The 14,210-nt window shown below is 40.5% G+C and overlaps 1 protein-coding gene across 1 annotated transcript; it reads left to right on the forward strand.

Moving 5' to 3' along the window:
- The first annotated feature begins 12,797 nt into the window (after window positions 1-12,797).
- LOC102715816 (RING-H2 finger protein ATL39-like) lies at window positions 12,798-14,210 on the forward strand. The gene has a single exon (XM_040529985.1). It carries the CDS (start codon window positions 12,973-12,975, stop codon window positions 13,660-13,662), a length of 690 nt encoding a protein of 229 aa, XP_040385919.1. The 5' UTR covers window positions 12,798-12,972; the 3' UTR covers window positions 13,663-14,210.

A 14,210-nucleotide genomic window follows, 5' to 3' on the forward strand; every position in this document is an offset into this window, starting at 1 on the left:
ATGTTTATTATCTGATTATTCTTAAGAAGATTCCGGCCTTTAGCCAATTCGAAGGTTGTCCTAGATCCTGATTCCATAAAGGCGGCATTTTTTTTTGTTTTTGCAATAGTATATAGGCAATATGGGGAGGGGCAGGACACGATGAAAGCAGCAAAAAGGGATTCACATAAAAAAAACTTTGGCTGAATTAAGAAAGAATTTAGACCACTATAACTGTTGCTTCTGCTGTTTCCATGCTGATAATGATAGGAGCTAGCAGGGGCAGGAAGAAGGGGTGCGTCGCTCTCTACTACTCCAGTATTACTCTATGCCCTCTATTATTGGAAGTGATCAGTAGTGGTATTCTTTATCTCTACATTTACTCTTTCTTTTATTTCTTTCACTGCTTTAATTGGGTATATATATAGTGGATCTTTTTCGCCCACAGAGACTGAATCTTCTGAAATTGCATGTCATACCGTACTTCTGACAATTGTAGGAAAGAGTCTGAGGACAACAATGTATCAACATCCTACTAATTGGCAGTGGCTAGAGTGCAGTAGCTCGTCGTGTTTGTTTCTTCTTGTTTCCACGCTGGGGCTTTCCTTGTTTTGCATGTCAGCCTCCATGCTCTTCTGAATTTACGTGCCAAGTTCATTGAAATATTCCATGCATACATATCATTGACAATAGTAATACGTATAATACTCCCTAGGGATAAAAAGGACCAGAAAACAGTTAACTATTTTTTCCTTTGAGATTGAATAAAAATGGTAGAGACAGAAACGATATTTCTTTTAGGGGATGCGGTGGTAGTGCCTGTGACCTACCTTAGCATTCGAGCCTCTTATATTTCATTTTAGCTTCTTGCGTCTTGGTACATAGGGCTAGCCCAGCCGGCTGCCATTGCCTGCAGCTATATATACTCTCTCAGTAAAAATATTTATTTTAACACATATTTTGGAAGTTTTACCAATTTGTCCTAAACGATATATATTTTTAATCAGAGGGAGTATATATGGCAGTGCGGTGGTCGAGCAGGGCCATATGTTAGGATCAATTCTGACAATAAAATAATATTTCCAAACAAATTTGCGTGGGGGTCCATCCGTGGTACCTAAGCTAAATGAGAATATGCATTATTTTTTGGGAGGAAAGAAATAAATTGTTGTGCTTGAAACTAACTACCCGATGCCATTTTACAAAATGGCCGGGTACTCACCCTCACCAATCTTATATATAATATTTTATTTACATAAGTTATTTGTTACTATATATTTTCTCAATATCACGGTTAGAATATTAATCAGACCTCATTTAGTTCATAAACCAAGCCAGCAGATCCTTAATTTTTGGTTGGAAACATCTGCTTGACCGAGTGTGGCATAATCCATGGAGCGTATATTGTGCACACAAGTGTGTAAATTCACTAGCAACATATTCACATGAGTTTTTTTTATCACCCTTAAAAAAACTACCTTGAGATATTGTATTTTCTATTATAAAAACTTAGTAACTTCAAGTATTAGATACATATAGATACTAAAATTTTACACTATTAGTATGTCTGAGTAATTTTCAAGGATTTTTTATGTAGTACCTTGTACTAGGTAACTCGAGGCATTAAAATTTTATGGTGTAAATTTTGTACCATTAGGTATTTTAGTAAGAACAATAAAATTTCTCTTCACATAAGTCATGTAGCTAGGGATATTGACTAGCTAAGTTCAAACGAAGCAAATCTACCCTAGCTAGCTAGGATTAGCCAGAGCTTATAAAGCTAAAAGCTGCCAAGTTTCTAAGACTTAATTTGACACCGGTACTCTTGCGATGAGCTTGTTCGTAGCTTGAGGCCAGCTCCTAGCTATCTAGTTTGCGTATAGGACCACTTCTCCATATAGGGAAAAAAGATTTTTCCCAACTAGCATGACTTTATATCTTCTAAATAAAAAGAAGTATTCCATATGTTCTATATTATAAAATTTTCTGGGTTTACCTAGATTCATTTGTGTATCAATGTACATATTTGTATATATGTCTAGATTCACTAGTACATAAATGAATCTAGATAAGGCCATGTACATATTTGTATATATGTCTAGATTCACCAGTACATAAATGAATCTAGGTAAGGCCAGAACGTCTTATAGTGTGAAACGAAGAGAATAGCCAAGAATGGATCGAGAAGCCTAAATATATCGAACAATTTTCAGGCTGAAGGTCATCAGCTCAATTTGGCTAGAAAAGTTGCATACAACACACTACGTACGTATGGTATGATCAATCTTCAGCGAGGTCACTAATTAATTAAGCTTGAGCTTGGTTCAATTCAAGAGATCGATTAGAGCCAGATCATGAGCCAATATATATCGAATTGAGCCCAATCTGGCATGTGTAAGCTAAACAGCATGTTGAACTAATTGAGCTATGTAAAAAACCTATCGTTTGCGGAGATTGCACATTTATGCATGCCCTAATTAATTCTGGAGAGAAAGATGTTGTGCTTTGTCAATTACGGGTTCAACACCTTATTATTCTATCATTGCTTTCAACCTAAGATAAAGATTTCCTCACCATGACCTGTATGGCTGCAGCATTATTATTACACTCATGCATCCCAAAATATAGTTAGTTCATACATGCATGATTTGATTCATAGTACTGGGAAGTATTAAATCATGTATGAGATAGCTATTCTTTAGGGCGGGTAGAGTTTTTTTTTAGCATAATTTGCATTTTTGAGCATAATTTGCATTTTCTACTTGAAAAATATTTTAGCAGAACGATTACCTTCTTGTGCTACATGCAAGTAAAAGTCACATAAAACCTGCTTTGGCGTTGTTAATTATGAGAAATTTTATGGTTTGTGAAAAGTATATAGAGGAAATAAATTTCCAGTATGAAAATTTTTATAGGTATAAAGTTTTGAACTACAAAATGTATATCTAAAGTATCTTCTAAAGGAGACTAGAAAACTCGTTAATTATATCCTAACATATATACGGAAGAATAGAGAACTCCTAGCTAGGATCTTGAGGTAAATCTAGAGCCTTAAGATAAAGATGCACATGCAAATATCCTATATGTTCGGCCGGTTTCTCACCAAGAAACACACTCTCACTCAGATTCATGAGACAGTCTCACAGATAACTATTGCTTTTGCTCACACTCTCTCCTCGCTCACTGTGCAAGCTCTCTTGACCAATCATGTTCGTACCCAGTGTCTGCGGACGGAGTTTAACCAGGTTAATTTGTACCTCCAATAATTGTGAAATTAAGTCGGCATTTGGATAGCATCTCGTGGCAGGAAATCGTTAGCATACTAAAGTCGTTGTAAGCGAGAAAAAAAAACGAAGGCACCTTCACACTTGTATTTTCGTTTTTCTTATATTTATAAACCAAAATTTAAATTTTCAATATTAAATTTAAAGTTGATTTTATAGTTTATCGACCATTATTTATTTTTTAGCCTTACTTTTAGATCATTTAAAATACTTATATAAAAGTTTTATACATAGATTATTTGTTATTCGAGTTTTTCTCCCGTCGTTACTTTTATACCGCGAGGTACTAAAATATCACTTGTGCTACCCATCTCACGATTAAGGTGGTACTAAAATTCTGATGGTGGGTGATGATAGATGGAACGATCACGATTATATGATATCTCGAGGTAACAACTTAATCGTGGATGAATAATATAAATAGAGATATTAGTACCTCGTGGTATAAAAGAAAGGACCAAAATAATCTTTTTTTTATTTATAAATATAACATTAGACATTTTTACGTAAAAAGGACAAAAGATGAGCCACCTTGTTTCTGTTACGTTGTTGAAGGAAGTGGAAGCGAAGAACGGGAAAGCTGCCTCGACTTTTACTAGGTCTCTCTCTCTCCCCTCCTTCACGTACACTGAATAAATATAAGTGCCGATGCTGATTGCACTGGTAGCGAGCCTGGCTGGCTCCTCATTCAGTATCAGTCATCAGCTTGCTCGATCAGACACCAAACACGATAGGTAAAAGTATGGCGCACAATGATTGCAGGCTCTCTTTCCCATTTGAAGATGCTGAGGATGGGTCACTTTCTACTGCCATAGGAGCAGATCCCCAGTAGCCAGCTATGGATGCCGAGCTCTTTTGCATATAGTGCTCACAGACCGTTGTACTTTCTACCTCTATCTTATGGCCTAGCTGAAGAAACTGTAGAAAAAAATAACTGAAATAGAGATGGTCGATCTCTCTTCTTTTTCTTTCCTGGAAATGCTCGCTCGTGTTAGACTGTAGTATACACGTATAGCTACACAAATTCAAAGATGATTTTTTTTTTTTGAAACGCTCATACCGTCCGCCGTCTGTCGACATGCTTGTTAGCCTTTTGCTTCCATGCTTCTGCATGCTCGTTGTTGGTGGTCGATAAGGATATAATATTCAAAGCATAACTTTGACCACTGTTTCTTATATTTTTAACAAATATATTATTTCATTAGATTACATTTCGATATTAATGTATGCATATAGTTTCCATACTTATAACTAAATACTCTAAGTTATTCATAGTCAAAGTCAAAGTTTGACCATGACCTACCTAGTACAAACAACAACTTAGGAAGGAGTATATCTTTGCCAGCGCTTTTCACGCTCCAAGTTTAACACATGAAAAACAAAAAAACTCATGGAATAAAAAACTATTTTCTATATAGTAAAATCTATAAAGATAACACAGTAAATTGTACCGGAATTATCATACTGTTAAAACCTCATCGTTTACCCTTGAGCATAAGCCTCAAGGAATATCTAAAATTTGAAACTTAATTTGGAGTTGGTTTGAGAGTTTTACTATAGTTTATTTTTCAATATTTTGCTTTCAAATTGGTAAAATTACATATATAAAAAGTTTACACAGATTATTTAATCGTTGATAATTAAGTAGTTATGGTTTGATTCGTCGTATAAAAAGAAACATGTCTGCACTAATAGTTATGAGTCAATATTCTAGTTAATTGTTGGTATATATTAGAGCACCACTTTTGATATGGATCGAACATTTGATTTTTTTTTCTGTCAAACACGCGCGCAATGTATAGGGGCTAGGGGGAGGACATATATAGGCGTTTTGACTTGCGTGCACGCCTTCAAATTATCATCCAACGGCAATGACCGGATTTGATTGATGAAATTAAAATTTTCAAACATTTGGTTACTAGGCGGACCTTGGAGCACAGTTTTAACTAAACTACAAGCATAATTACTTGTTTTACAGAAGAAATATAGCAATTGTATAGAAAAAATGCAATCTACTTTCAATGAACTTTATGATATATACTCTCCTTTTTGAGAGGATGAACTAGATTATCTAGGTAATCCATTATTCAATTGGAACAGGACCTTGGCCAACTAGAATTAGTTCGAAAATATAAGGTGTGCATGCATCTAAAAGTATTAAAGTTTGTAATATTAACTGAAACTTAAGCTAGCAACATATATATTTAACGCCATATAATTGCACTGATGAATTCCTATTAAAATTCTTCCATGTTATGTTAATTTCATGATACTATATTACTTCCTGCTGTTCCATAATTATTATTATTTTGGATAAGGGTTTGATCATATTATTAAAACATTAACTATTAATAACTTTACAACAATTAGTTTGAAACTGCTAAGACAGCATTTATAGATGAATTATAAAGAGTAATTTTGAAATATATATGTATTTATTCATTTATTTTAATAGAAAATCACATTCAAAGACAGATTTAAAAACCGTGTTAGTTATTTTCTAAAATAACAACAATTATCTAATATGCCTTCTGTTTATCAATAGATAATGGAGGGGCGGGACAGATTAATTAATTAGCCCGTACGTGCATGCTCGAGTACTTATTTTTGATGCAGCCATGGACGCATGCAAGGAGCTATGGCTTTCTGGGAACGACAAGGTCTCTCTCTCCATCGGCACAATTCGGCACGCTTTTGAAATCGCGATTTCCCCTCCCCCGCAGGTTTTTCGCCGATCGACTCCTCAAAGGCAAAAACATCTCCTGCATCTGCCCCGGCCCCCGCCGTACGTACGTAGTGTGTGGACGTGAGGCGACGGCGCCATGACATCACAATCGCGCGAGCAAATCCGTCATCCGGTCTTTCTCACACGCGCGGTGGACGGTGGTAGCTTTCGAGAGATCGATATCGATCGGTTTCGCCTTAGCCAGTTATAGCCCCTCCGAGGCGAAGGATACCTTGCATCTTATTCCCATCGATCGACCATGCGACGATGCATCACATCACAGGTCGATCGGTAGAGGCGCGCGGCACCACATCGAGGCCGTATCTCTTAGAAATAGAATAACCAGCTGCTCCAATTCATCTATAGCCAATCTAATTATTAATTTATACAATAATTACCTACAAAACATATACTATTATGTCTCATATGTCATAAACACACTGCGTCTTGAAGTCCGTGCTACAACTAATTAACTAATTACAAATCTGTAGCCCATTACACTTCTATCTCCTCTCTATCTCATTAAAATATATTTACAGACAACTTATAGAGGGATTCGGCACGGACGTCCGACGTCCATCGAGATGGCCGACGTCGTGCTTTCTATAGATCCCCCTGTTGTCCTGCAACTACAGCGTCGTCAGATGATATGGGCGGCGTTCTTTTTACTGTAGCTTTTACATGGAAGATGAACAATTATTTAATTTCTTAATAGCATTTTAATGATGTAAATAATACAATTAGCTACTATGGAGAAGATTTATTTTATATAGATAAGATGATAAACTTATATAGATTTTTTGAAAGAAAAAATATATTTTAGTAGTTTAGAAAGTATGAGCTTAAAATACATAGTTTAAGACAAATAATGTTTTTTTACATTCTTAAAAAGTACTTGTACCTTAAGGTATCTTGAAGTACTTTGTAACTTAAGTTACTAGAAATTTATACTAAAATTCTTGATAACTTGAGATACTTTTTAAGAATTAACCCAAGACGATACTAGCGACGGCGATGAGTTCATGACCATGAGCGCCCAAGGATGGCAGGTCAGCGATCATGCTGCATGTTGCTCTGTGCCTGTATTTGATTCCTACTAGTTTCCAACCCGTGATGAATCGCTACTCCAAATAGAGAAATAATTTTGGGTAGCATTTGCCGTTCGGCCCAGCATGGAAACATGGTTCGGGCCTAATTAACCAAACTAAGCCGACAGAGTAAGGGAGATTCTTGAACCACGCGATGTTCTATATATGGGCCAAATCTAATAATAACATGCAAGCTATACCTTTGGGCCAGCCAATAATTAGAGGGCGATTTTGTTTTTATGGTACCTTCTAGGCTTCTGCGATCAGTAGTGGTATGAGTTCAGTAAATTATGTATTTTTAATAAGTATATTAAATATTTTATTTAAAACTTTGGTAAGATATATTTACTAATTTATTTATTTAACAAGATAAATAACAAATAAATTTATCATAGTATTAATATAGTCTATTTTACCTCTATAAATTTTTTATTGTGCACTGTGATAAAATCAGGTTCTTCCTAAATCTAAAGCAATAGACCATTCCCGATCATTCGAAAGTATCTTAAAAATCCTAATTTTAAAAAGTTAATTCGTTAAACTATATAGTATAAAATGTCTCATTCAGTCGCTCTCATGCTAAAAGTTCGAGAAACAAGACACGATCACTTGGTAAAGCATCCAAAAAAGGGGAAACTAAAGAAACTGCGTGCGCTGCACCTCTCTCGGAGTCTCCGTTCTTTACGCCTGCTAAAGCAAGCCCGAACAATTTGGGCATTCCCGGCCTTCGGAAGTTCCGTTGATCTTCGGAACTTCCGACAGCACCAGATCTAGAACAAGAAAAGAGTAGATCTAGCCAATCAAACCTCAAATAAGCAAACCACCTCCAAGTTTTCCACAAACAACAACTAGAATACGCGCGGCGACCAAAAGCAATGCTTAAATAACAAGTTAGAGAGATTTCACCACAAGTGTAGACAGAGACTTTTTACCGAAGTTCCAATCCTTAAGGGGATTGTACTCTCCGTTAAGCAGCTCAAACTTGAGCCGGGTTCCACAACCCTTTTCTCGGGGTTGCACTCGTGCACTCTTCCTCACTCGAGGTATATCTTCCCTTTCGGAGATGAGATCCAACCTTCACAAACTTTTTTTCCGGCACACCACAAGAGCTTTGGTGGCTCGAGGAACAACGTCTAGCCGTCTAGGTGTACTCAACCACCAAGAGTAACAAGCTAGCAAGGAGATCATGGGATGAATCTAGTGCTCACAAAATTTCTCACGAAGTCAACACCAAGCACTCAAACCAACTCAAAACAACCAACTCTCACACACACAAAATCCAAATCACTTAGATCCGTGGAGAGAAGGAAGTGAGAAAGCAAGGCTCAAAGTGAATCTCAAGAAAAATAAGCCAAGGGCTAAATAAATGAGTAATAGAAGCAGCAACCCTAGCTTGAGGGGTTGGGGGGTATTTATACCCCTCTCAATTTCTACCCATTGGGGCAAAAGGTTCCTTCTTCGGAACTTTCGGAGGTCTCTTTCGGAACTTTCGGTCAGTTCAAAATAGCAGCCCCCAACACTTAGAAAATTCAAAGTCAACTGCGATCAAGTCAACGGAAGTTTCGGTCAACACCTTTGGAACTTCCGTAAATCTTACAGAACCGATTCTGGCTCCTTCGGAACTTCCGTGAAACTTATAGAACCGATTCTGGCTCCTTCGGAACTTCCGAAGGTCTCCTTCGGAACTTCCGTGAACCTTACAAAACCGATTCTGGCTCACTATATATATAGCCTGCCCCTTTAATATCGTTGAAGCCACTGCTCTTGCAGTTGGCTTGTTCACTTGTTCTTTCTCGTGGTTGTAGTTTACCTAATGAGAATGTTTATGGGTTTCCAACATTTCTAATTTCCCATGTCCGAAGGTCTCCTTCGGAACTTCCAAAGGTCTCCTTCGGAACTTCCGTGAACCTTACAGAACCGATTCTGGCTCCTTTGAAACTTCCGAAAGTCTCCTTCGGAACTTCCATACATTCCAGCACAACTTCAAAAGATAACAAAAGATGTACTTCAAAAACATTTCCAAGCACCGGATTCATTCCTAGATTTCATTTGCACACCCCTCTTTATAGTACGGCATTCCTAGTTGACTTAAATTCAAAGTAAATACACACGCCAACACGAATATACCGACTTTACTTCTCTTTTTACGTGGGCAGCGCAACAGCAACTTTTTCATGAGAACTATTTATACCTTCACATTCTCACACACGTCATTAGTCCTCATCATTTGATTATCATTAATTCACCAAAACAAATTAGGGGCCTAGTTGCACTTTCAGTCGGCCCATGACACTTCTCAACCAAATTTCTTTGTTTTCTCGAACAAACTCTATTGCATCTCCTTGCACCACCAGAACTCTATTGCATCTCCTCGCACCACCAGAAGGTGATGCCTCATCTCCTCACCTTTTCACTGGTTTTCATGCATACTTCTCACATCCACTCATCTCACCAGTGACACTTTCCTTTCCTTCTTCGGCGGCATCGTCTTTTCCTTCATAGTGTCACCCCTCCTCACTAATCTCCGCCATTTCCGTTTCCCTCTCCTTTCATCCCACTCAATTAGGGATGACCATGGGTCAATCCGCGGGTTTTTAGAATTGACTATAGTTTAACTAAATGAACTAATATTTATTTTATGGTGAAACTTAGCTCATTTTATTATACTAGAGTTGATCCTAAATTACTCGTGGGTGACTCATGCACATTCTTAACATAAACTAGAACTAATAGTAAGTTTACCATTCTTGAGAAGGTACCAGGATGTAGCGTTGTTTTCTATGTAAAATTTGGTACCTCTTGGTAACTTAGATGCTAGAAGGTACTAAATTTCATATAGAAAACAGTGGTGCCTCATGGTACCCCCTCAAGGATGAGAAAAATGCTCTAGAACTAAACATAGTGACTATATTTTTGAACAGATGGATTAGTAGGTTTCAAGCCGGTGGGATTCGAGCGAGGTGCGCACTTAAACTCGATGGTAATCAAATCCATGCTTTCCTCTTCGGTGTTACATTCTCTCCCACCTTAGGGCATGACAGTGGTTGAAGGAGCCCTTACCTCCTCGCTTCAGACTCGGTGGCGTGGGCAAGGATTGATCAAGTCTAGTCCATTGGCAGGGTGACAGGTGCAGATCAAGCGATGAGCTCTATGCCGATGCGTGACATCCTAACGATGACTTCGCTCGGGCAAGGGTGTGAAGTGGAGGCGCAAAGGTGAGCGACTATGTGCAAACCATTCGTTGGGGACACGAACTCTTGCAGTATGGTTCCAAGCCGTCTCATCAACGCTTGCTTAGCCGAGGCACTCGTTACCTTTATGACGTGAGAATCCCTATAAAAACATGACGGATGGTGTGTTGGTGTTATTACTTCTACGTGATGAATCGAGACAACTTGTTATACAGAAGCACTATGAATATACTCCGCGTAATGTGTTCTTAAGACCGTGTTGGGATCCTCTAACTTTTTTTAAATCCCTGTTACGTCGAATGTTTGGACACTAATTAGAAGTATTAAATATAGACTATTAATAAAATCCACCACATACTCTGGACTATTTCACGAGACGAATCTATTAAGCCTAATTAGTCCATGATTAGTGAATGTGATGCTACAGTAAACATTTGCTAATTGTGAATTTGGCTTAAAAAATTATCTAATAAAATAGCCTTTATTTATATAATTAATTTTGCTATCAGTCTATATTAATACTCCTAATTAACCTCCAAACCTCCGATGTGACTTGTGACTGTTATATAAAAATGAATCCGTGGATCCAAACCGCCTCTAATTCTCAACGTACTGAAGTACACCTTTTCCTGTAGTTTGGGCCAAAAAGGAGAGCGTTGCCACTGCAGCACTGCCAACCAGCATGCATGCCATCACAGGCTTTTGCTCACACTGATGTCTGGTGTCTTTTTTCCTTGGGAGTCCGGACTCTGGTGAAGGAGAGGGAAGCAGGTTTTCGGCAGTCATCACTGCTCTAGTGCTCTCGACGCCAGAAATTGGCATCAACTGAAGCATACCTGGCCATGGGCCACCTGGGGTACCATCCTACGGGGTACTGCTTACTGGTTGATTCCTTCGTACTCGTCGGTACGGCGCCGAAGCCTTGAATTTCGTATCAGACCGTGGATGAATCCACTCGAAACAAGCGAACACGCACCTTTGGTATACGGATGTGTGTTCTCTGCCCCCTCCGTCTCTAGGAAACTTAGAGCATCCTCGACAGCTAATCTATCCTATCATCTATCCTAAAAATGGAGGACGAAGACTACAAACTGAGCTTCAATAGAACGGTTATCATATCATCTATTTTTAGAGGTTATTCATATTAGAAGAGAACCTTCATATTAAGATGATCTCTCTCCATCCTCTAAAAAGATATAGAGGATGTTATATATGAATGATCTAGTAGAGTAGAAAGAGATATGAAGGATGTAACTAGTTTAGACGATCACCCAAATGAAGATATGGATGACCAAATTTAGATAAGCTATTAGGGATGCTCTTAGGGGCTGTTTGAATTCGGAGACTTTTTTTCCCTTATCACATCGGATGTTTGGACGTTAATTAGGAGTATTAAGTATAGACCGATAACAAAACTAATTGCATAGTAAAGGGTATTTCATTAGACAAAATTTTTAAGCTTAATTAATCCATGATTAGCAAATGTTTATTGTAGCATCACGTTTGCTAATCATGGACTAATTAAGCTCAATAGATTTGTCTCGCGAAATAGTCCAAAGTATGAGGTGGGTTTTATTAATTGTCTATATTTAATACTTTTAATTAGTGTCCAAATATTCAATATGATAGGGATTTAAAAAGGAGGAGTGATCCAAACATTCCCTTAATACTTTTATCATCCAATTTTAAAAAATATTAAAAATTAAAAAAATAGTCACCTATAAAATACTAAACATCGTGATTCTCTTGATCATCTAACCTGACAATAGAAGTGATCAAGTAGATGAACAAGTTGACAAATGTTTGGCTTTACAGCTGCTGAACAACTACGAGGGAGCTTAGCTATCTTAAAACTACGGTTACAGAAAACTATGATAAAAAACCACAAATCTACCGTTAAGAAAATTAAAATTTGATAGATAAGCATAAAAACGAAAAATGGAGCTGCCAATCAGTTCACAAAAGCTCAGTTTACCCCTCCGATTATTTATGTCAGCGTCGTGGGAAATAAATAAATAATCATTCACGAAGAAACGAAACATCTGCCGATCGAGTGTCACCACCAACCAACACAAGATCTCACAGGAATTTCCTCCCGGCTGTCCCTCCATCGAGCGGGTGTTTGCTGCGTCCACCGTCGGCCGCCCACAGGACCCAACACTTGGCTCGCTTCCCTCCGGGGCTAAGGAATCCCGGGGGCCGCGCAAAACCGACGTGTTTCGCGGCGATTCGCCGTCGCCATCAGGTCACGTCTTGTCGCGGGGACGGGACACGGGGGGGGGGGGGGGGGGGGGGGATGGCCACGTCGGAATCTCAAATACCCGCACCAACCCGGGCCCCGCCTTTGCCCTTGCCCCACCCCGGCGAACCTGACAGGCACCGGAACCGTCGTCCGAGCACTCCGGCCCCGCGCGCTGCCCCCACCAGCGTACCTGCGCCGAACGCGAGCGTCGCGCTCACTCGCACACGTATCCGAGGCCTATAAACCTAAACCCGCCACCACTAACCCTGTCACCACTAAGCGCTCCCGAATCAATCATTAGCCGAGCAAAGCGCGGCTGCTTAGCTTATAAGATCAGGTGGCACTCCTCGCCTAAGCACGCCCAAACCGCGCCATCTCACTCACCAACCAAGCAAAGAAGAAGCAGCTTAGCTAGCTAGAGAGAGGAGCTTGCTAGCTATTCGTGATAGTAGATCATCTAGCCATGTCGGGGAAGGTGAGCGACCCGGGTTCCGCGTGGTTCGGCGGCGGGGAGAGGAGCTCGTCAGGCGCCGGGCCTGGCCGCAACGTGCGGCTCGTCGCCACCGCCGTCGCCGCGTTCGTGTCCGTGCTCGGCCTGGCCCTCTTCCTTCACCTCTACGTCTGCCACGTCCGCCGCCGGAACCGCAGGCGCGCGGCGGCTGCGGCGGCCGCGCTGCCGGCCGCGGCGGCGCCGAAGGTCGGGCTGGACCCGTCGGCCATCGCGGCGCTGCCGACCGCGCCGTACGGGAAGGTGGGCGACGCGGCGGGCTGCACCGAGTGCGCCATCTGCCTCGGCGCCATGCAGGAGGCGGACGCGGTGCGCGTGCTGCCGGCCTGCCGCCACGTGTTCGACGTCGCCTGCATCGACCAGTGGCTCGCGTCCAGCTCGTCGTGCCCGGTCTGCCGCGCTGGGGTGGAGCCGCCGCCGCAGCCGCTAACCGCGGAAAGGTGCGTGCACGTGAAGCAGGACGGGGTGAAGGAGGAGGTGGCGGCCGGTAGCTCGGCACCAGCACGGGCGCTCGGCGCGTCGCTGATGAAGATGCTGAGCAGGGAGAGACCGTCGCCGAGGAGGCAGCCGGGCGTCCACGCCGTGGAAATGGAAGACTTGGAGAGCCAGCTGCCGCGGCCGCCGCCGCAGCAGTTACAGCATTAGCAATAGCATGCTGCGAATAATCAGCGTGCCATTTTTAAGACCTTTTTTTTTCATTTTTCGCTTCATTTTGTACACCAAGCGTTTGTGTTGATTCAAAATGAAGTATTAACTACTAGTAAACTACATAAGCGTGTAATTTTTTTCGTATTTTTGGAGAACTTAAATACGTTCTCAATTAGGCGTTGGTGCTTGTAGGTGTGAAAGGAGCAGACCCGTCTCTCTTGTTGTTTGTACAAAGAAGGGAAAGTGGATAAAGCTCTGCTGGAATTCCTTTATGAAAAGCGTTCCCCTGTTCAAAGCTTGTTGGGTGAGGAGGATTTAACAAATTGGTCAAATGTTATAAATGTTAAGTTTTGTAAAAACCAACATAAACTGGGACGGATGGGAGTAGGATTTTGTGGTTCAATGACCTTTTGTCTCAATCCTTGTAAAATTTTGAACTGCAAACTGCATTATCACGGCGACGACACCTTACAAGTAATCCAATCACTCAGGGAGATGAGAACAGAAGATGATGCTGAAAAAGTAGATACAGTATTCCCAGGTCA

Source organism: Oryza brachyantha, chromosome 1, assembly GCF_000231095.2.
Source record: "Oryza brachyantha chromosome 1, ObraRS2, whole genome shotgun sequence".
Taxonomy (NCBI): Eukaryota; Viridiplantae; Streptophyta; class Magnoliopsida; order Poales; family Poaceae; genus Oryza; species Oryza brachyantha.